The 24792-nt window shown below is 33.5% G+C and overlaps 2 protein-coding genes across 2 annotated transcripts; both read left to right on the top strand.

The window, feature by feature from the left end:
- Positions 1–4013: 4013 nt before the first annotated feature.
- Positions 4014–20992, top strand: LOC145603689 (vesicle-fusing ATPase-like). Its single transcript, XM_081659645.1, has 21 exons — positions 4014–4311; positions 5213–5308; positions 5398–5482; positions 5729–5779; positions 7401–7568; positions 7747–7901; positions 7988–8096; positions 9839–9938; positions 10130–10185; positions 11593–11658; positions 11740–11822; positions 11920–12053; positions 13344–13554; positions 13748–13879; positions 13961–14021; positions 14111–14170; positions 14631–14689; positions 14777–14864; positions 19152–19274; positions 20259–20324; positions 20502–20992. Exons 1-21 carry the CDS (start codon positions 4154–4156, stop codon positions 20643–20645), a joined length of 2205 nt encoding a protein of 734 aa, XP_081515771.1. The 5' UTR covers positions 4014–4153; the 3' UTR covers positions 20646–20992.
- Positions 20993–23282: 2290 nt separating this feature from the next.
- On the top strand, positions 23283–24410 carry LOC145604250 (F-box/kelch-repeat protein At3g23880-like). Its single transcript, XM_081660185.1, has one exon. The coding sequence runs from the start codon at positions 23283–23285 to the stop codon at positions 24408–24410; it is 1128 nt and encodes a 375-aa protein (XP_081516311.1).
- The last annotated feature ends 382 nt before the right edge of the window (positions 24411–24792 follow it).

Below are 24792 nucleotides of genomic sequence, written 5' to 3'. Positions count from 1 at the left end.
AGAGCTGCAGTGAACTGAAATGATTTGTTTATGAGAGAAAGAAATTAAAAACTGAATTGAATTGATTGAAGCTGAAGTGAACTGAAACTAAGCTGAAAAGAACAGGCCCTATGTCCATTTTATATTATTTGTAATTTTGAATATTATTTGTGAAATATATATATATATATATATATATATATATATATATATATATATATATATATATATATATATAATATATATATATATATATATATATATATATATATATTTCAAAGTTGCAAATCTTATAAAATGGAGGCAGTTTTATTTTTTGCCTTATTTATGTTAACCTAATACTTTTAATTGAATTTTTAACATAATTTAGTTTGAATTGAATTTATTTTTACTAAACTTAGGCCTCATTTGGTTGCATATGAGAATCAAATACCCATAGGAAGTTGCAATGCAAGTTGTAATTCCTAGGAAATATTAAATCATGTTTGGTTGACATAAAGGAATTTTTTTTTTTTTTTTGACGAGAAGGAAATTGTATTTCTCATGAATTAAGTTATGATGTTTTGTTTGGTTAACTTAACACTTTTTTTAATACTACTACAGGTTATGTGCAACGATTTGACATAAAGTAGAGAAGGAAAATGTCTAATCGTTGCACATAACCTGTAACAGAGGTAGTAGCAAAAATATTTCATTAATTAAAAGTCATACGGCATTTATAATAAAGATTCGACGTTAACACATACATAAGATATTGAATCAAATATAATTTTCCTTCATAAAAACTACGATCGTTGAGTAGATATTGCACTGTGGAACATCTTCCGCTTATATCTCTAGGAAATACAGCCTTGTTGGAGAGACAATCTAACGATCCTTTGAGCCGTGATGATGTTTTCCTTCTAATTCATATGTCTGTATTCGAAAACTTGATAATTTTTCACCTATGAAATAATTTCACGACAATCCATTAGATCTAATATCATTAATTCAAAACTAAAAAAATTTATCCCCAAAAAAGGAGATAAACCTTGTCTTTCGAAGGATGGAGGTCGAAAAACCCTTGTCTTTCGAAGGAGATCGAAAACCTTTTCTTTTGAGCTGAGGGAGAATAGTTCCTCCTAAAAGAAGGAAGCGTTATTATAAACCTAAAAAAAACTTTAGAGAAACAAGGATTAAGGCTTTCCACCGATTAAAACTGATGGAAGCCCCTTCAAAATTCAACAATGGAGGCTAGGGTTTTTGAGAGAGGAAGGAGGCTGAAAATTGTGATTGTAGTAAACAACTAAATACTCCCAAATTTTTGGTTAACTTAACATAATTCTCATGTATTATTACAACTTTAAATATTTTGGTAAATTTTACAAGGCAATAATATAATTTCATAAAAAAAAAAAAATTATGTGGCATGTTTGCGTGACTAAGGACCTATTCATATTTACTGAACTGAGCTGAACTGAAGTGAACTAATAAAGCTAAAATGAATATTTTATGAGAGAAGGAAATCAGGAGCTGAACTGAACTAATTATTGGAGCTGAACTAAACTAAACTGAACTGAAATTAAGTTGAAGTGAACAAATCCTAAGGTAGGGTGTGGTAAGTTAATTTTAATGTTTTGCAAGAATTCCAATTTTCCAAGAAATTTCCATTTTCTACATTTTTACTTTTGATAAGGATCCACAACTATTTTATTATTTCTCTCCTAACAATCCTACTTATATTTATTTTATCATTTCTCTCTCTTATTAACAATTAAATATTTCCTTACTAATTATATTTATTTTGGTATCTACTCTATATTTTCCTAAAATTTTGTGTCCTTCCAATAGTTTTTAGGACGCCACATAATAAAAGGTATTAATCCTTTCCTCAAAAAAAAAAAAGTATTATTTCGACCAATGAAAAAAGTGATTTATAATTTTTTTAAGGATAAAAAAAATTCAATACCAATACCTTTAATCTATATACTTTAAAGAACATTGTTTGTAATATTCTGTAAGTCAATAACTATATACTAAAAGACACACCAGCAATGACACATGTCATCTTCTGGTGTGTCCTTAGTTTTTTTTTTTTTTTTTTTTTTTTTTTGGAAAAAAATTACATTTAAGAAACAAATCTTTACATATATAATATTGTAATAATATCTTATGGTGTGTAATAGAAGATTTGATGTATCACATCCTTCCCAAAAAATACATATTAACAATTTTAAAGTTAAGCAATACAATAAAAATATTCTTAACGTAATTGATGTATGGAGGTTTTTTTTTAGAATGTACTACGTTGTGTCAATAAAAAAAATGTACTACATTTATTACAACAAGATCATATATATATATATATATATATATATATATATATATATATATATATATATATATAATATATATATATATATATATATATATATTATAATATATATATATATATATATATATATATGTATGTATGTATGTATATATATATTCTTGAATTTATTTATTTTTCAAAATTATGAAGCTATAAGTTTTAACAATGAAATGTGAATATCAAATCAACAAAGATACTTTTGTTATTTCCTTAAATAATTTATGATTAAAATTTTAATCAATTAATGGACACTCCAATAATACTTGCCAAGAACGACACATGTGTGATTATTCTCAGTGTGATTTTTTTTCCTACCATTTCTTTTTTTTCTTTAGCATTTAATTAATATGAATATAACATATGAAAGTGAAATATTTAATATAATTCTTATTTAAAAAATAGTTATTGAAAATCATCGTGCATGTGGCACGGGACCTAACCTAGTTACATATACTTTACTCCCAATGAACATATTGATCTGACTCAAATGACTTATTGCATTCCAATTGACTCAAATGACTTATTGCATTCCAATTAAAAAATGACTATGGATCCAAGAAATGATAAAAAATAATACATTCATCATAAATGAAGAACATCATCTTCAACTTATGAAAATAACACAAAAACAAAAAAACACAAAAAATTTTAAAAAGTGAAAATACCTTACAATTTACTCCTTGATTTAAGGAATTGATTTGGTATTTATACTCCTTAATTTATGAATTGATTTATTGTTAAGATTCCATATTACTTTGGCAAACAAAATTTCACTTTTTTTTTGTTAAGAGAGAGACAAATCTATATCTATACTTAGTCTATACTTAGTTAATATTTAAAAACTATAACCAAGAAAATAAGAAAGACACATGTCCCCCATTTTATTACACTTCTCTAACCATAGTGCCACATGTCATCTTACACTATTAATTTTTTATTACACCATTTTTTTAAAATTCTTTCATTAAACTTATACTTCATCTTTCATACACACTTCATCTTTTCATCTTCTCTCTCCCCTTTAATTCAACCTTTTCCTATTCTCTCTTTAATTTTAGCCCTTATACTTTCTATTTAAGCCTCTTTTTTGATTAAAGTTCCAAAATTTTAATTTCTTTAATCATGCTTCCGATTACGTATTATACCCTATAATGACTTACTGATATTTCCTTACTTATCTCTCAATACAATTTTATATGAATAACCCGTGCATTGCACGGGCCAGAAGGCTAGTTGAGTTTATAAAGAGTGAAACCATTAAAATTTGAATTTTAAAGTGATTCAATATATTGTGAAGTTGATTTAACAATTTCGATGAATCTTTTATCGAAAGATGTAATTGACGAATTCGTTGTTGTGATAAAGCTGAATTTTTGTTTGTACAGTAAACAATATTATTTCCACGTTTTTAAAACCCTTGCATTATGACCCGATGTACCATGCGCATAGTACAACCAGGTGTATGATATAATGTTACCATAGTTGAGTCTTCGGTTGTCGATGCTCCATATTTTTTTAATGTCAATGAAGAATTGAAGAGAACGAATTCTTAATACGAAATATATAAATAGTGAAAAAAGTTAATCGCAAATGACATTTCGATTTGAATTTGCAACCAAGTCAAAATACGATTTTGCCCTTGTTAGATGTGATTTCTGATTTGTACCCTCTGGCCAAAATAGCAAAATGACGGTGATCAATTGAAAAGCTCTTCTTCCTTCCTCTATAATCTAAAAACCCTGTAATAACAAAATCCAGTGCTCTCAATTTCATCAAATCCGCCATTTTTACTCCCTTTCTCAAGCTCTGTGATTTCCAGAAATGGCGAATGGTACTATGATCGTCACCAATACACCGGCCAAAGAACTCGTCAACACCAATTTCGTCTACTGCTCTCTCGCCGATCTTCGCCGCTTTTCCTCCCCTGGCTCGCGCCTCGTCTTCGCTTTAGTCGGCGATTCATGGGTTCTTTCTCTTGGATATCCTTTTTTTTCTTGCATTTTGATTTTTGAATGGTTTTCATTTATGTTTATTGATGCTGATTTTGCTGTGAAATTAGTGTATGTGATTGGATATTGCTTACATTTTTGTGAATTTATATGGGAATTAATCGCATTGTGTTGATTGAATCTGGGTGTGAATTGATGTTAGTGAGATATATGAAGTGTAGATCATGTTGTTTTTAGTTGCTTAAATGTTGTTTCAAAATGCTCTAGGCATTACAATATCAATAAAGGCCTTAATCCCAAAAGAGTTTTGGGTCGGCTAACATGAACCGAAACCATCCGTGGAAAGTGGAGTTACTGGAGTAGCAATCGTTTAAGCATGTATACACAGTAGAGTGCCAAAGGGAAAGTAGGACAAGTAAACAAAGTGAAAGTGCTTCAGGCATTAATGAAATTACATTTGCAATAGTTGATTGTGAGTAGTTCTGTCGCGTATGTTACTTTGACTGGGTTTGGGTTGAGTAATTTTGAGTTTGTGACTTGTGTAGTTAAATTGCATAATTTAATGGTGAGTAGTTATGGATAGACTTGTTCAATGAGCTGGGTTTTGCACAGGACAAGTTATTAATGAAATGGAATAGGGTGGGGCAGGGCATGTGTCTCGATGATCTTAATGAGGTGGGTGGATTGGGGCATTTTGTGCTCGTGAGTTATGTCTTTAAAGTTGCTTAAGAGGGGTGGGATTGGGGTTTGTCTTGTTAAATTGCATAGGTCAAATGTGAGTAGACTTGCCACCAATTGGGATCATTCGACTTTCAAGTCGCAAAACACAGTGAATCCGCAATCATATCCCTGGTTTTCTGATGTGGATTATTTTGTGCTGATTATGATGATTCTTGTAGTTAAATTTTGTTGTCTCCTTAATTGTTGACACTGCACATAATGACATACCCAATGGGAGCATAGGTCTTAATTCTGTCCAACGGAAGTATCTGAGGGTTTCTACTGGGGATCCAATATCTGTCAAAAGGTTTGGTAATTTAATCTTTTGATACTTGCCTTCCAATTGATAATTTTCAAAGTTCATGTTTGACACCTTAACTTTTCTCTTGTTTGAAGATTTGTTCCTCCTCAGGAATTTAAACTTGCAGTGCTTACCCTTGAATTGGACTATTTATCAAGAGCAAAAGCTAGAGATGAACAGGTTTGTCCGCCTTAACTTCCATTGAAACTGTATTCATTTTGGGTTTATATATCTGGGTTATGTTCCAATGTATTTACTTCTTGGAAAAGGATGTTTCCTAATTGGCGACCCCCATGCTTCCACTTACTTTAATGTCGTTGCAATAAGAATTAGATAACCCTTCTTGTTTAGCCTCATGGGCATATTAATTCTGGTGCCATACAGTTTGTTTCCATGAAGCTTTTGCTGAAATCTCTTTGTTATCAGGTTGATGCTGTTGTTGTAGCTCAACTTATAAAAAGGAGACTTGTTGACCAGGCAAGTTTTTTTTTTTTTATTTATTTTTTTAATTTTACTTTTTGTTCTGTTTGCTTTAGTTTATGTGTGAATATACATGTGTGGAAAAATTATTGCATGCTTCGAATCTGTGGTGCTGGATCTGCACACTGAAAAAATAGGAATTCCAAATAGGATTTAGCCCTTTCTTTTCTTTATTACTCATGTTTTTTCTTCTTCTTTTTCTTTTTATAAATTTTTTACTGCTACTATGCAAATCTATAAAAGGACTAAACACAGAAGCCCACTTCTTCTCTCAGTAACTGCGGTTTCATGGGCCTTTATAACTGAACATCAAGGATTTTTTAGTCAGTGTTATCAAACAAAGTGCCCACATTCCTACTTTCCAAGAAAGCATGCAGGCATTCCACTGATCCACCCTCTTCATCTAATTGACAAATTTTTGTCAAACAAAAATATTGTAAAAGCTTTGGTCTTGCTGCGAATCTAAGGTTCACTTTAGCTATATTACTTGGACCTTTTTGTCAAACAAATATATCGTAAAAGCTTTGGTCTTGCTGCCAATATAAGGTTCACTTGTTACAGACTGGTTTCACAAGCAAGTCAATGTAACAGTAACACAAACAAGGTAGGATAAAGGCTGAAAGCTTGAGTCTTTGATTGAAAATAAGTGGAAGTTACAAGCGTAAGTATAGCTTTAGGCTATAACTCTCAATGGTTGCTTGAGGCTAATCTCTCATTCAAATGTCACTCAAGTTCTGGATGAAAATTTACTACTACAACTACTCCTACTTGCTTTTATACTCGAGCATTACAAGCCATTTCATTAACCTAACATTAATGGATTTTGTCCTCACTCTAATAGAGTATCAGCATTGTTGCAAACAACATAGTGGATCATTCAACGTATTTGTCTTCTTGTGCTTTGGTGTGCTGCTCTCTTATTGGCTATTGCCTCTATCCCCTTTCCACCTGGACATTCTCTTCTCTGTCTTTTATTCTTCTTGTGTACACCTTGAATGGTGGCTTGGTGGCACAGTCCATCACATCACTTTAGCTATATTACTTGGACCATTGTATGAGGCACACCTAAGAGTTGAGACTCAAGGTAAACTAGTTTTGTGTGTCTGAGATCAAAGTCTTCGTCTGAATGGTTACTTGTCAAGGTAAACCTCTCTCTCTCTCTGTGTGTGTGTGTGTGTGCGCGCGCGCGCGCGCGCGTGTGTGTGTGTGTGTGTGTGTCGAGAGTCTTAGCTGGTAGTTAATGAATCAAACCATCCCACGTATGCCCCAAATTAATTTTGCATTCATATCAAGAGTTAAAGACCAAGGTACCATAGCATATGATGTTAGTCAATAACCTTCTAGTGGAACAGGTACTCTTAGTCGGGGACAAAAAAATATTTATTATATGACTCTAAATGAAATGACTTACACTTTAATTGGCTAAGTTTCTAACAATTGCGTTTTTGTGAAGTAATGCCTATAAATTGAGACCAAGGTATTATATTTTTATTGTTAATGGTCTGTTTTCAAGAAATGCTGTTTTTCCTTAATGGGTGTTGAAGAATGAATAGGTGAAGTGATGTAATTTGTTCTGTTGTATCTCTTAACTATTTGCTCAATGACTTACTTTCTGCAGGTTATGACGGTAGGCCAAAAGGTAGTCTTTGAGTACCTAGGCAATAATTTTCTTTTCACAGTCAACCAGGCTGTTGTTGAGGGACAGGAAAAGTCAGATAGTGAAAGAGGGATGCTGTCAGATGACACATACACAATTTTTGAGGCAGCCGGTGGCAGTGGAATAAAGGTAAGGTCTCCATTCCAGAGCTAGAGTATGTATACTGGACATTTCTAGGATTCAATTTCTAATTATGTGATTGTTCTTCTTCTTCAATTTACTATATTTTGAAATTGTGGAAGATTTGGAAGTATATATGATTATTGAAATTGTTGTAGAACTGACTCTATTTTATTTTGCTCTTCAGATTATCAATCAACGTGAATCTGCTAGCAGCAACCTGTTTAAACAAAAAGAATTCAATCTGAAGGAACTTGGTATAGGTGGATTGAGTACAGAGTTTGCAGATATATTTCGAAGAGCTTTTGCCTCCAGGGTTTTCCCTTCCCATGTTACTAGCAAGTAATTCTTTCTATACCTTATTTACTATGATGTTGGAATGATGAATATATGTATCATTGATTTGTATTCCATATTGGCTACTGTAGATTGGGTATCAAGCATGTTAAAGGAATGCTTCTTTTTGGGCCTCCTGGTACTGGCAAGACTCTGATGGCTCGCCAGATTGGAAAAATGTTAAATGGGAAGGATCCAAAGGTATGTCTGATGTTAGGAGGGGTTTTGTAGCTTCAAATGCACACGTGATGATTTTGATTCAGTTTATTCTTATATTTGGAGTCTGTATTGGTTGAGAGGAAATGAGATCTGCAAAATTGGCTAGTGGGCATATTACATGTTTTGCATTATCTGTTGATGTTGGATGGAGTATTGGAGTTTTGTGATTGAAAGAACTTGAAGCTGCATTTGCTGACTTGTCTTTTATGTGATGTTAAAGTAGCTCCATCGGACATAGGAAATTATACTTCTCATGAACTTGCTATTCTGTTCTTTAGAAGTGCCTAACTGTTGGTTGACTTAGGAAGAAGAACTTTCATTTTGCTTGGGGGATAAGAGCTTGTTGGCTGATAACATGCTGCCTGAAGATAACATGAGAAAGGGTAGATGGAACCATGGAAGAGCTGGAACCCTGACATGTAGTTTAGCCAAATGCTCGAACTTGCGTTTTTTTTTTTTTTTTTTTTTTTTTTTTTTTTTTTTTTTTGGCTCATGAGCAACTTGGTACTCATAATTTGGGAAGTCTGAGAGAAGGCGTGACTAACTTTCTTTACTCTCTCTTTTTTTTTTTTTTTGGAATCTACTTATATACTGAGTATATTTTTAAATATACATGTTACCTTTGATCTTGACCAAACAGAATCTCATAATTTGAGGCTATTCTAACGTACCCTTGAAATTTAAAGGTAAAAAAGGTACAAAAAAGCAAAGCAAAACAGTGGGCAGAGATGTATCCACACTGAAAAAAAGAGAGTAGCAGAATACCAATATATTTTCATGGCTTGTTTGAGGTGTGCAATGAATGAAAACTGTGTGTTTTACATCATATTTAGGCCTAGGCTTAATTGAAATTGTGCTAATTCATGTTCCGGCAAGTTCTGTCACTACCCCAATTACAGGAACTAAAAGAATTTATGTGACTAATATTCTTGGACTAAAGCACCTAGGTCTTAGTTCCTTTTTTTTTTTATTATTTTTTTTTTATTTTTTATTTATTATTATTATTATTATTTTTTTTTTATTGTTTTTCTAAATATTCAAATTTTGGGATTCTTACCCTGCAATTGGTGAATTGAGGAGTTTCACATCCAAACCCCAGACTCCCTTTAAAAAAAAAAAAAAAAAAAAAAAAAAAAAATCCCAAACCCCAGACTTGAGGTGTTAATATTCAGGCAGTCAACCGTCTTTTTGAAAATTGATCTGTTGCATATGAAGGCTGGGACGCTCTTTTCTTTTCTTGAAGGAAGGGTTAACTAATTTAAGTGATCCTTATTGGTATCAACTGTTATGACTTATGAGTTCCGAGAATCTGAAAATGCAATCCTTTGTGGTTGTTGAGACGTTGATTGAATGAGTAATATTTTGAGTTTAAATTTTGGAATTACCAATCTGGAAACTAATTGGGACAAACTACTTTATATTTGTCTAACTTGAGATTGTGGAACCTCTATTCTTTTGAAAAGAAAAGTCGAAATGAAGTGATAGAGATTGCTACTTCAACTTGTGATTGTGATTTATTGAGTGTTTGTTTCATGGACGCTGAGCCACAGTCAAATGCCTAAAAAACATATTGTCTTTGCTTTATCTCTCTATATCAACTAGATTATGTTTAGCTTATGTTGTTGCAACTATTTCTGGAGTTTTCTGTTTCATTTGAGATACCATATAATTTTTCTGCTGCAGTACATTTTGACTTATATTTTTTTTTTTTTGTTATTTTTCAGATTGTCAATGGGCCAGAAGTATTGAGCAAGTTTGTTGGTGAGACTGAGAAGAACATCAGGGATCTATTTGCTGATGCTGAGCAAGACCAAAGAACTCGAGGTAATGTGGGATACTGGGATATATACTCTGCATATGGCTTTTTATACTTAGAGCTGCCTGTGCTGGTTTTATTGACTTTGATCACAAATGAAGTAATGGATGTAGTTAGCTGAACATTTTTCTTTTCTTTCTTTTTTTTGTTTTAATTTTTTATTTATTTATTGCTAAGTTTTTGATTTGTGCTTTTTCAGGGGATCAAAGTGATTTGCATGTTATAATCTTTGACGAAATAGATGCTATCTGTAAGGTAAAACAGCAAGTGCAATGACAGCTTCATAGTTCTTTGTTTCTGTTATAGACAGGTCATCACCTCAGGAATTCAGGATTGTTTCAGATTTTGACTGCTTTGTTCTTGGTAAAAAATATTTGTGCACTTGTTTGCGCACACGCACACGCACACGCACGAGCACACGCACATGCACACACTCGTGCGCGCAGGGAGGGAGAAAATTCACGTCAATGAAGTGTCGTGATTATATATATATACTTTTAAATTTATTTTCGTTTTAAATTTATTTTTAGCCCATCAATGTTTTATGAAATGTATTGTTTTCCTTTGCTAAAGTTTTCCCAAACCTTTATGTTTTCAACTTTAATGTTTTAACCACTCTTTTAACACTTTCTTGAATTTTATTCTTGATTCTCCTTTAAAATTCCCTTTATTTTTCTTAAATGCTCTTTCGTTTACTCACTTTAATCACCTTTTTTCAAATTATTTAAAATGATGGTTTTGTTATGCTCGTTTCTTTATATCGTACGATTCCTTATGACAATTCATGTTAGCCGACCCCAAATCATTTTTGGATTAAGGCTTTGTTGTTCTTGTTGTTGTTGAGAAACATCATACTCCTTCCGTTTTTGAAGTTTGACATACTTTTTATTTTGGGTGTTTTAGAATGTTCAACTCACTTTTACTAACTACCACTCTTACCCCACACTCTTTACACCTTTCCACTAACTTTCTCTTAATTCACTTTTTTTTTACTCCACCCACCTTTCCACCCTTTTCTTATAATAACCACTCACTTGTTACAAATTGTCCTAGAAACAAGGGTCTACAGTAAGTGAGTTGAACTTTCAAAAACATAGGGAGTGGTTTTTTTTTCTTTTTTTTTTTTTTTTTTTCCTTCCTTAAGATTCTATCAAACCTTGCCATCTAATTTCACTTCTCCATCACATCATTATCCCCCCCCCCCCCCCCCCCCCGCGGTCCCCTTGCATCTCCTCTTAGCACACTTTTTTGTAAGACTTCCAAAAATTTTTAAATTTCATTTGTGATCTGCCTTTTCCGTAATTCCGGTTTTCCACGTAATATATCCCTTGTTTTCTTGCTCCCTACGTTTTCTCTTGTTTTATTTATTTATTTATGTTTTTTTAACTTCCTCACTTTTCTTTATTACTTCTTTTTAACTTATCTCTGTAAATTCCTTGTTCTTTTTTCGCGGATGGTTCCATATGACATTTCATGATAGCCAACCCAAATCATTTTGGGACTAAGGCTTTGTTGTTGTTAAAACATCATATTGGCATAGGCCCTTTTGCAACTCTATGTTTACACTATGATCTTTTATTGTCCTTGTGGGACTTCTTACTTCGTATGTTTGTGTGTCTGTTTATTCAAGCATATAATATGCTCTTTTGATGAAATTTGTAGTCAAGAGGCTCAACTAGGGATGGTACAGGTGTTCATGATAGTATTGTCAACCAGCTCCTAACAAAGGTATCTTACAAATTGGCTGTTTCATTGTGTATAATAGATGTTGTTCAGAAAATCTTTTACTAAAAGCTTTTTGTTCTTTAGATTGATGGTGTGGAGGCCCTCAATAATGTTTTGTTGATTGGTATGACTAACAGAAAAGATTTGCTTGATGAAGCACTTTTAAGGTGAGCTGTTAATATTCATTTATAAATAAGTGGTACCTCATTGGGAGGCTAATTTAGGATTTGTTGAATACTCATGTTCATAGTTACTTCTGGGCAGGCCTGGACGTTTAGAGGTTCAGGTGGAGATAAGCCTCCCTGATGAAGCTGGTCGTTTTCAAATTCTTGAAATTCATACAACCAAGATGAAAGAAAATTCCTTTCTTGCACCAGATGTTAATTTGGCTGAACTGGGTATGTGGTTTACTTGTGAATGTTTTGAAGTCACATGTGCCCTTCTTGTTGACGTATGTTGAATTTTGGTGTTGGACACTCCACTAGGAAATTACTGTCTTTGTCATATTATGAGGCATTTATGCATGTAACAATTACTTCATATTTTTTTGCATTTTAAATGAGCTTTTGGCAAAAACAATAGAGATGAAATGCAAAATTTTGAATTTCACCTGACTGCTGTTCCCGTATGGCTTATGCCCAGAGTAATTGCAACGTTGACGAATGATTGTTTAGCTAATTATTTCAAGGCTTTACCACCCACCCCCCCCCCCCCCCCCCCCCCCCTCTCATCTGCTTCAAATTACAGCATTAAACATCCAATGTTACAAAATGAAGTATAAATATTATACAATGAAGGGAGTATAAAGTTTTTATCTAAGCAGTGTGTATTCAACCTGTTGCATATATATGGAAGGTATTGCACTATCTCCTGTTTGTACTCTTAGTAGACCCATCTATACTTTCCGTCCAAAACATTTATTTAAGGTTGATTATATTCATCAAAGATTAATAACCATTAATAACTTGATTTCAGTGTTGTTTAGATTAATAAAACAACATACCCCAATAACTCCCCCAGCACCATCTACCCCAAATATTAACCCCCAAACACCCACAATAATTAGATATAAGGGATGGAGGAAAAAAAAACCCATTCAAACATTCACGAAATCCCACCCACCTCTACTTACATCACCATGAATGGGTGATTTGATTTGGCGCCGAGGAGGGGGCCAATAGAACAGACATGTAGAGAGGGGGAGAATATGGTGGTGAAAGAGTGATGAATGGTGGAGCATAGTGGGACAAGGAAAGGTGGTGAGAGTACCCAAACGACTTACATAATAGGGTTTTTCTTTCCTTTTCTGTTTCTAAGCCATTCTTGATTTCATTCCCTTTTGATTTGGGTTTCTTAGCACCCCTTTAGTGTGAAGTATCACTGAAAATTGATGCCCCACTTAAGGGTGTTTTTTTTCTTGCAAATTTTTTTATAAATATTGAAATGGTATTTTGATTTTATTTTGCTTTTGTACCTAGTATATTTCAAACCTTTGATGTGTTGTGGCACAAAAAAAAAAAAAAAAAAAAGCACGATAAGAAATTAAATCTTGTTAACTTGGTTTTTTTTTTTTTTTTTCATGATGTAATGAGTCCAGTGCTGTGGTGTATGAGTTATATTGGAAAAGACCTTGATGAAAGTTTTCTAAAATAATTTAAGGGTGTTAACACTTGTCCACGTTAATGCAGCTGCTAGAACAAAGAATTACAGTGGAGCAGAGCTTGAAGGTGTTGTAAAGAGTGCTGTATCATATGCTTTGAACCGACAATTAAACATGGATGATCTTAATAAGCCAGTGGATGAGGAGAACATAAAAGTTACCATGAAGGACTTTTTAGAAGCAGTTGATGAAGTTAAACCAGCATTTGGAGCATCTACTAGTGATCTTGAACGTTGCAGGTAGGGCATTAAGGGTTTACTGTGCTATAACATGCAATATTGATATAAAAGTATTAATTAGCTTTGGCTTATACTGCGCTTCCATCTGGTAGTTTATGAGATGATCCTTTTGTTGTTATTCGCATGCTTCCTATTCATCAGGTAGAACCTACCTTGTCTGAGCTTTATATCACATCTCTGCTAAAACTTGTAGGTTAAATGGCATGGTGGATTGTGGTGTTCGTCATGAGCATATCCAGCAACGGACTATGCTACTTGCTGAACAAGTAAAAATTAGCAAAGGTAGCCCAATTTTGACATGTCTTTTGGAAGGTGAAAGTGGCAGGTAATAAATATATCTTCTTACATTTGTACCTTATTTTGCTTTTTTTGGATAACTAATTGTTCCTAATTTTCACCTCCGTAGTGGGAAGACTGCAATGGCTGCTACAGTTGGTATCTGTAGTGATTTTCCTTATGTGAAGATTGTAAGTTCCAACTTGTTGATCTGATCATGCAATTTTCAAGATCCATAACTGGAACATATCATATTTATGTTTCTGTAATTAATGAATAGGTTTCAGCGGAATCCATGATTGGTCTCAGTGAGAGTACAAAATGTGCACATATTGTCAAGGTTTATTACTGCTACTCTTCTTTTGTAGCTATAACTTTTTGTGAAAAATAAGCTTAGGGTGTATTCTCTTAACCTGATTTGTACTCATCTGAATTTGATTTTATTTTTGAACTTTATTGATCAATTTTTTTTCTTTTCCCAAACGTAGTGAGTATAAGGTGAGGACTGAGGAGAGAGAGTCTTGTTTATCATGTTTTAATAATATGTTTCTTTTCATTACCACATATCATTGTATACTTGCTATACTGTCATTTATGGACAAACATACAACTGCAACATTAGACATGTGGCATTATTGCATACGTGCTTTTTTCTTCCTTTATTTATCCATGTGGATATATGTTTGAGGTGCGCAATTACTGCAATCTGGGTTATCTTGAGTTTAACCCTTGTTTTGTTTTTAATTAATATTGATTTTTTATTTTATTTTATTTTTATTTTTTTTATTTTTTATTTGTAGGTCTTTGAGGATGCTTACAGGTCACCCTTGAGCATAATAATACTTGATGATATTGAGAGGTGACACTGACAAAATGCTATTCTATTGTATTTTTCTTTTATTTTCTCCTTATAGTGGATCTATATAGCTCAACTGTTTTCCTGCAGGCTTGTTGAGTATGTGGCAATCGGCCCACGGTTTTCAAATATTATCTCACAAACACTGATGGTCCTCTTGAAACGACTTCCTCCACTGGTTTGTGCTTGTATTCCCATGCCTTGAAAATAATTCTTCGTACAACTCTCTTATTACTTCTAATATATGCTTCCTCTGTTTTTTTTTAATTGCACCATTTTGAATGGGCACAAGATTTAAGGAAAAGTGTAAAAACTAGAGAATGTCATCTGTGCCCATGTGAAAAAACAAATAAGAGAGAGAAAAGGTGGGGTAATAATTGTTGTTATAACATGTGAACAAGGGTAATTGGGGTATTTTGTGTGTGAACACAAGAAAAAAGTGAATAAAACATATCAAATAAAGAAATAGTGCAATCAATATGCAACTTCTCAAAAAAGAAAATGGTGCAATTAAAAAAAACGTAGGAAGTACAAGTTTCTCTGTACTAGTTGAAAGGTCTGTATCTTGTCTTCCATTGGAAGGTCTGTAGCTTGTCTTCCACAAACAAAGGTTGTTATGATTGTTGCCTATCTTGCAATTAATCTAAGGATAACCTTGTTGATTTGTGTGTTAAATGAATAAAGATGTATAGGTAATGAGGATGAGGCTGTTTACACCTATGTTACTTGGACTCGGATGAAGTGTCAAATAAGACACGGGTGTCCAAGCATCGGACTCGCCCATTTTCTTAAAAAAAGTTGTGTTTTTAGTTGAAAATGAAGTGTCCAAGTGTCGGTGTCGGTGTCCGTGTCGACACGGACACGTGAGGTAAATGAAAGAGTCCGAGTAACATAGGTGTACACCCAACTTTGGAGACTTTCATCTCCAACTAAGAAGTCTGGGTCCTTTAGTAATGATAAAATATACTTCCTCTGTTCTTAATGCAAAACTTTAACGACAAATAACTTTAATTCTCCATAAGTAAAAATTATAAAAGTTATATATTATGATAGTACTTAATGAGACGAATTCAAAATGATCCCACATGAAATATGTTTTTCCTTACACATTATTCACAAAAGACGGTCAAAGGAGGGGTGATGAATAGTGTAAAAGTCAAAGCGGGCCAAGTAAAAAAGAACGGAGGAAGTATATATATATATATATATATATATATATATATATATATATATATATATATATATATATATATATAGAGGAAGGCTCATGTAAGAACCCTCTTCTATATAAGAACCCAATCTTATATAAGAACCAATCTCAGCCCTTTATTAGTTTTGATCTAACCATCTAAAATGATCCTTTAGTAAAGGCATTTCTGTAATTTTGAAAAGTTTATATTTAGAAGATAGAAAAAAATTTAGAACATAGGAAAAATTTTAGAACATAAGCTGAAAAAATTTAGAACATAAGCAGAAAAAATTTAGAACATAGAAAAAAAATTTAGACCATAAGCAAACAAAAATTTAGAACATAAGAAAAATAATTTAGAACATAAGTTGAAAAAATGATTTGATTTATTTTCATGTTTTACTATTAAGTTATTTTTGTTTACTTTCGAAAGTTTTTTTTTATAGAGATAACCTATGTAGGAATCGAACCTACATCCTCTATGCATTTGCATAATGCTCTACCAATTGAGCTAATAGGTTTTAGCATATGTTCTATTTTTTCATATATCGTAAATGTTCAAAAGTTTTTTGCTAATACTTTAATTTTTCAAAAGTTTTTTTTTCTAATACTTTAATTTTTTTTGTCTACGCCTTTTTATATGATCTAACCATTAAATTTTTGGTTTTAGGAGAGAGAAAGTGAAGTTGAATGGGTAGAAAGTATAGGTAGCCAAGGTAGGAGAGTGAACGTTCTAATTTTTTAGGTTTAAGTAGCAATAGGTGGTGGTGGTTTCATATTTACAAAACTACCATCAACCCCTTCCTTTAATCCAATCCGTTCAAATCAATCTAATCCTACGGCTGAGGTTGGTTCTTATATAACTAGGGTTCTTATATAAGGAGGGGTTCTTACCGGATTCCTCCCCTATATATATATATATATATATATATATATATTTTGTGGGGGGGGGGGTGAATTTTAAGTTTAATTGTACTTCATTATCACAACCTTGATGCACTCTGAAGTTCGTGTCAGGCCACCTTGCCTGGTGGACCGGGCAACTGTGCTTTAAGCCAGTTTTCGCTTTCACTTGACCCAAGCTGAACTCTTCTCTTAAAAAAGCCCTTCATGCACAAATAATGCATGAATAATTTGGAGTCACAAGCTCCCTAATCACAAAAATCTTCCGTGGTTGATCCAAATGGGTAGAATAACGGACTGTCAAAACCTACATATAGAGGAAGAAACCAAATACCACAACTGGAGAAAATGTTAGATAAAATTGGTCTGAAGAGTGCAAATAAGCTCTTAAAGTGCTTAAAACTGATAGGGGAGAACATTATATAAAATGAGAACATCAGTCTCACAATGTATGCACTTGCTTGAGTCACCAAATCAGTAAGTAAGTCCTGCGAGATTTATACCTTATTGGTGTTCATGGCTTCGGGAGCTTTCTTAAGAAAGTGATAGCTTCTGCAGCATTTTCTTTTTCCTGTTCTCAGATGTTAGTCTCCAGCACCGAATGAGCTGCGCTATATAATGAACTTCTTAACATCTGGACAAACAAGCAAAATAAATAAAACATTTTAATGGTTGATCACTCAACTCAGCCTCTTTTAGTCCTTTGCGCTCTACTTGTCCTTGAGAGTTGCAAGGGGTGGAGCATCTAAATGCCCATCCATTGCTGAACTCTAATAATGTTATCTTGTGAATCAGAATAGCTTCCATAGGTGTATGTATTTTTATTGTAGTGGTTGTAATTGAACACCCTTTAAGAGACACTGAATAGACAAGCTGTATTAGATGACCTTAGTTTGGTTACATGATCCATTTGCTCTGCTTCATAGACTGCATCTGGTAAAATGACACATTGATTCCGCTCGAAGTTGTTTTACTAGTGTGGTTTTATATGAGCTAGATAGAACTGGGCCTTGATGATTGTGCTTCTTGATTTGTTGAAGTATTGAAGCTTGAGATGAAAAATGACTTGTTCGTTCATCCAGTCAATATTCGTATACTAGATGCTCAAATGTACAGTAATGAATATGCTGTGTGAACATGGATTTGTTTTGGTAAACAAACTCATCAGCATTTCATTTTGAGGTTATCTTATAATGTGAACAATGCTTATCTGTGCAGTAATTGCTATTTATCCCCTTTATTGCCCTTCTGAGGAGGGGTTTAGTAGCTGAAAGAGTTTCTTTGATTTCCTCCTATCTCTAGAGAAGCTCTTGTCAATATTGTTTCTTCCAGCATTGTACTGTGATCCAATTTCATTGGTATTACATTTGATCTTATCCCATGAAATTTCATTTTTTTTCTCGATTTACTTGAACAGCATTCCAGCACCATCGGGTTCTTTCTTCTAATACTATCTTCCTTGTATTGTCAATCAATCAATCAATCAATCAATCAAACAAATCCTTAATCCCATAGGTGGGGTCGGCTACATGAACCAAATTTGATTATTCCGTGTAATCATCGACAAAGATCCTCCTCCATCCCTTACGATTCAACGCCTCATCCTCATGCACATCCATATACTTCCTAACTCCTTCCAACCAAGTCATTTTTGGTCTCCCTCTCCCTCGTTTAACCTCTCGTTTATCCTTCCTAACCGTGTTATCTTCCTTGTATTGTGATTTCCCTCAAGTTGCTAGCCTGTTATCTTTGTAACTGATCCTTTTGTTCTAGTAATGATAGGCAACATAATGGAGTTTCAAACCTTAGATCAAAATTCCATTTATTTTGTTTTGCGTTGCTGATTGATGTTGAATATTTTGTGGAACTTGTGCTGAAAGAGTTTAATAAATGATTAAATTTGGTGTTGTTGGGGGTTTTGCTGGAGAAATAAGAAAAAGGAAGCGGGGGGGAGGGGGGGGGGGGGGGTTGTTGTGTGGATGATCTCTTTGCTTCCACATTTTGTGAGAGGCAATTGCTAACATTCCTGTACCATGGGGGTAACTATAAATTTTAATTTGACACTTTCACTTGGGATGGAAGCCCTTGTTACTCATGCCTTCTTTTATCTTAGATTTATTGGTCCTGTGTACTAAATACTTGTCAGTTTGGTAATGGTTTGGGTTAGTAGTTGGGTATGTATGCGTTTCAAATGATGTTTACAATTTGTACATTTTGGCATTACTCATGAAATTCATATTTAGTAGCCATTAATTAATGTTTTAAAATAAAACCACTTAGTGGAATGTGTAGACTCTTCTGAAACAATCATAGTTGCTGTATTGTATGACAGTAAAATCTCCATATCTAGTCTTAATATCTGTCTCTCTCCAGGGGAAGAAACTTCTTGTGATTGGGACTACCAGTGAAGTTGGTTTCTTGGATTCGATTGGCATTCGTGATGCATTCTCAGTCACGTACAATGTTCCAACATTGAAAACTGAAGATTCCCGAAAGGTAACCTAATCAGTCTGCATCTCCATGTTCAAATAATTACTATAATGAGATCTAGATCTATATGCTCAAGTAGTGATGTGATTGTGTATATCTACAGTCTTCAGAGTTCAGCATGCTATTACTGAAGTAATCTTTTATTGCCTAGGCCTGCCCTAGGGTCTTAGGGCTTATAATAGTGTCACAACTAACTAAATGGATTATTCTTTGATTATGTTTAGTTAGTCATCCACCTCCCCAGGCTGATGTGTGAGACTAACAATTGTGGTGCAAAATGTTTTTTGTAGAGGTCTTTTGTGTTTCTGACGAATGAAATTTAGGTTATCTTTGTGGTAGATCTAGAATATATATCCCCATCTCTTCTCCTTTACCCATGCTGGTATAAATTTAATCTTCATCTCTGTCCCAACGTGCACAAATTTTAAACCATTTTTACCCCACCCTTCAATTGAGTATCCACACCCACTTAAGTGCTTAACCCACTCCACCACCTACATTGCCCAGGTCCACCTTGAATGCCAGATTAAATTTTAATTTCAAAACATATAATTAAATAAAAGTAAAAATACAATACTCTAGTATAGTTGAATATTTATGGTTTATATTTTTTACTTATTTAAAATTTTTGATAAATTCTTTTCAACATATTAAATTGGAGATATATTTTATAACTAGTGAAATTCGGAGTGGGCGGGTATGCCCTAAAAAATACACCCCCCCCCCTCCACCCATGGGTATGGTTTTGATCCCCACCCCCACACCTCCGCAACCAAACTTTTGCAGTTTTACCTATTCCCACCTTATGAAAACTCCAACCACCTTATTAGGGCAGGTCACTACTTAAACCTAAAAGGGCTAAAACTTGTGCCACTACTGACATCTGATCAATAAAAGGGTGGTTGGAGTTTTCTTTTTATGCTTTTTTTTTTCCTTTTATTTTTTTCTTTTGCTCAGGTTCTAAGTTCTGTTCCTTTGTTTGTTATTCAGGTGTTGCAACAACTCAATGTATTCTCAGAAGATGACATAGATTCTGCTGCCGAGGCTCTTAACGATGTAAGTTTATCTTCTTTCAATTCCCTTCCCTGTATTGATTAAAGTTTAAACTTCATTATACATTGAAGGCTTATGATGTGTTTCAAGGAAAGCTTTAGGTGTAGGGCACAGTTAAAAGGGAGAGTTAAGTTCTCCTAAACGTTATAGCTGTCCTTAATTAATTATATTGCTTTGCAGATGCCAATCAAGAAAGTGTATATGCTAATTGAAATGGCTGCTCAAGGAGAGCATGGCGGCAAAGCAGAAGCCATTTACTCTGGAACAGAAAAGATTGATATATCTCACTTCTATGACTGTCTTCAGGACCTTGTCCGGTATTGATTTGAGTATACCAATATCGAGTTCTGTTACTGTTGCTTACTTTGTGGCTAGTTCTGTGATTTTTTTCTCGTTAGTCATTCAGCAAAAGTATTGAACAGATGGTAATTATACATGGGAGTATACAATCTTTTATCCTCTGTTTATGATTTCTCGGGTTCAAGCTTTTTTTTTTGGAGCCCCAGCAATCTAATTATGGTGTTGTAGAGATTCAGCTCGAGTGTATCGTACCTTGCAAATTTATCATTTAACCGATGTATGTATCACATATATTTCTATAGTTCGAGCAGATATTGAGTTTGTCAAATCAGTGTTAATGATTCAGTTTTCAATCCAGTGTTTTCAACTCATGGCTGTTGCTTTTTATTTCACCTGGTAATTGATATGCATATGTTGCAGACCTTTTTTTATATTCTACCCATTTTTGGGTTTATTTATTTATTTAATTTTTATGTTAGGAAATTGATATGCATATTGTTAATGGTATTGAACTACCGACGAAAATCATGTTCATAATTTCATAGGGAGCCCCAATATCCCAAATAGAGATACATTTTTTGTATCTCTTAATGGCACAATTGTAAATAAAAAGAAAAGTATGAAAGTTTTAATATTTTTTGTGTACTTTTTTTGTCCTTTTCTTCTTTCTGCTCATCTTCTCCATCCTCTTTCTTCTTCATGCTTTCCCTCCATCTCCATCTCCATCTCCATTCCCCATCTTCTTCATGCTATCCTCCATTTCCATCCTCCATTCTCCATCTTCTTCATGCTTTCACCACCATATTTGGACGGCTTTGCTGTTGAATTAAACTAAAACCCTAATAGAAAAGGGAGAAAAGAAGGGTATGATTAACCCTTAAGGGAAGGGTTGTGTCTTTCTCCATTGAAGACCTTCGACATGTTCGATTCACCCATTGAAGTTTCTTAGATCTCCAGTAAAGTTTTTCAATTCTCCATTGAAAACTTTTGATTTTGTTTGTAAAAAGATGTTTTTTCATACATAATTACAACATTAACCTTACTATTAACTTGCAAAAATACCATAATGCCTTGTTGAGATGGTTCAACGTATCTCAAGTTGAGATATATGAATTTTTGCTCATATTTTCACACCCACTTTGCTCAAAAGTAAATCAGTACGGAATCCAAACATCACCGTTTGTCCGTTTACCTGCTAACCTACATGCCATCTAAATTTTCTTATACTACAAGAATTTTGCTACTATAATGAAGGTGTTCCTTGATCTAGTCTTCAAATATCAAGGTGTATATATATCGTGGAAATTTAAAAATATCCCATTCGATTATATGTTTTATTTTGCTTTCCCTTCGTTATAAAATTAAATGTCATATCTTGATTTGTCCACTATTCATAAACACCACTTTAACTTCCAATTGTGCTTTATATATGTACACCAATACTTATTTACTTCAATGTTATAAATGTTGTAATCAGATCTTTAAACTTGCTATGACATGTGTCATGTCAATAAAATCCAAGTCTTAATACTTAAGGTGGCTAGCCCCGCTCTTAATAAAAATTGTACTATTTTTTTATATCACTTCCTAGTTCTTAGTTTCATACATATATTTACAACAGTTACAAGCTACTGCATGGTTTGCTTTATCATATTATTGAAACGTACTTTTTTATTTTTTTTTTGAATAGTATTGTTATAACACTTACTTTTTTTTTTTTGAAAGAATTATAACACTTACTTAAGACTTAATAAGAGTGTAAAAGTCAAATTTTTTCATTGTAAAAAAAAAAAAAAAAAAAAAGGGAAGTACTCATATTCTTATCTTTTATATAATTTAAGAGTTGTTTTTACAACTTTTAATAACAAGCCTCCAAAGTCCAAACTCTTAATCCTTAAATCTTATTATTTACAATGTCAATCGTGGAAATTTTATAGCTAATTTTATAAAAAGTATCACTTAAGTTCAAATTTTATATTAATTTCATACTATTGTTTTAATTAATAAATATTAATTACAATTATAAATACTTGTATGAAATGTTTTTAACAATTACTATTAGTTTGTTTTATTTGAGAGTTATAAACATTGTAAATTAGTGGAAAATTTGCAAATTGCAGCCATTTAAAATAAATTGCAAATTTTAGGCCAAAAGTGCTTATAAATTATAAATTGCAGTCCGATTTAACTTTTTCATCGGTTTACGTGTCAAAAAATATTCAGCTAAGGTTTTAGAGGCCATTATTGTTCTTAAGGGTCCGAATTGAGCTCGAAATTAGCATTTATGAGTATTTGGCTTTTCTTTTGATTCATACCTATTGAAAATTGTGAGTTGTCCAACTATTTTACACTATGCCTATTTTCGTTATGCCTTAAAGAAAAAAAACAACACTATGCCTATTTTCGGGGAAATGATTTTGGCACACCCCCAATTGATTTTGACACACCCTTATGTGAGAGCACAGTTTTCAATGCTCTTCTCACATAGGGGTGTGCCAAAATCAATAAAGGGTGTGCCAAAATCAATTTCCCTATTTTCGTTATGCCTTAGGTCTTAAGATTAGAATTTTCTCAAAGAAAAAAAATATATAGAATGTTCCAACCTTAACTTCAACTTAAACTTCAACCAAAATTGGGCAAACCCCAAACCCTAATTTGAAGATGAATCACGAGCACATTCCAGATGATTTGATCTTCGACCACATTCTACCCAGACTCCCGGTAAAATCCCTAATTCGATTCAAATCTGTTTGTAAAAATTGGTATAATCTTATTTCTACTTCTGAATTCGCTAAATACCACCTTCAATTTTCTTCAGTTTCTCCTCATTTTTTGTTAACTAAGTTTATTTCCAATAGAATTGCTTATTGGCGTGATTTTTATTTGTTATCCTACGATGAACACAATAAAAATCTACAAGATTTAGTTCAATTGGATGCTCAATTGAGCTATTTTATGAGTAAACCAACAGATGTAGGATGTTGTAATGGTTTGGTATGTCTGTATTTTACTGCCGATTTATATAGTGTCAAAAATTTTGCTTTGTGGAACCCTTGTATTCGTAAATTTCGTAAAATTTGCACCCCTTCTGGTAGATGGTTGTGTAAATGTGGTTTTGGTTATGCATCAGCTCTCGACGATTACAAAATATGCGTTGCATTTTGCCCGTTTGAGGATCTTATACCTGATATATCGCGTACCCAGTTTTGGGTTTTTTCGTTGAGAGTGGGAAAGTGGAAAGAGATTGAGTTTTCGAGTGGTGATGATGATTTGATTAAATCTCAGGGTGTTGTGAATGGAGTTTATGCTGGTGATGCTTTGTATTGGTATGTTTATGAATTGGGAGGTTCGTTTGAGCGACGGATTGTTTGTTTTAGTTTAGTGGACGAAAAGTTTAGAGAAATCATAGTGACAGTTTCACCTAGTGAGTATGTTGATTTTGATTGTTGTGAGATGAAAGGGTGTTTATCGTTGCTTTGTCGTGCACGTGATCAGTCCTATGGTGTTTGGATTCTGAAGCAACAAGATGGTAATGATTCTTGGGAGAAATTATTCTCAATACCTTTCACACTTGCTGATAACCTTCATGCTTTTTCTCCAGCTGGTTTGTGTTTGGTTAAACATTTGCAGCAGCTTAAGTTGGTTGATCCAACTCTAGAAGAACTCGAAAATGTCCAAGGTATTGATTTTGGCTGGGGTGTGTGCTCAGTACATCGTCATGTTGAAAGTCTCATCTCACCCATTTCTCCCTTTAAAACTGTGCAACTATATTGGCATTTTTGGATCTAAGTAGCACAAAAGCGGCAGCTCAAGATGATTGAGCATACCAGAGGAATGTATTTTGATCATGTTGTTTACTTGGTGCATCAACATGTTGAGTCTCATCTCACTTATCTTGTCTTTTAGGATTGTACAAATGTATTGGTATACTTGGATCTAATTGGCACATAATCTAAAAACGGCAGCTCAAGTTGGTTGATCGAGTTATAGAAGGCTTGAACATGCCCATCTCACCCTTTGTGTGTGGTTGGATAGCCTGAAAATAGAACACAACTTCATCCTATCCTATCCACCACCCGTCTTCATTTTGCTATTCAATATACAACGACAGGGACGTGAACTAGTGAACAACACAATATGGGAGAAGCAAAGTTCTGAATTGTATGTAGGC

The sequence above is a fragment of the Chenopodium album genome, chromosome 22, assembly GCF_948465745.1.
Source record: "Chenopodium album chromosome 22, dcCheAlbu1.1, whole genome shotgun sequence".
Taxonomy (NCBI): domain Eukaryota; kingdom Viridiplantae; phylum Streptophyta; class Magnoliopsida; order Caryophyllales; family Amaranthaceae; genus Chenopodium; species Chenopodium album.
This window is presented reverse-complemented; position numbering and strand designations above follow the sequence as displayed.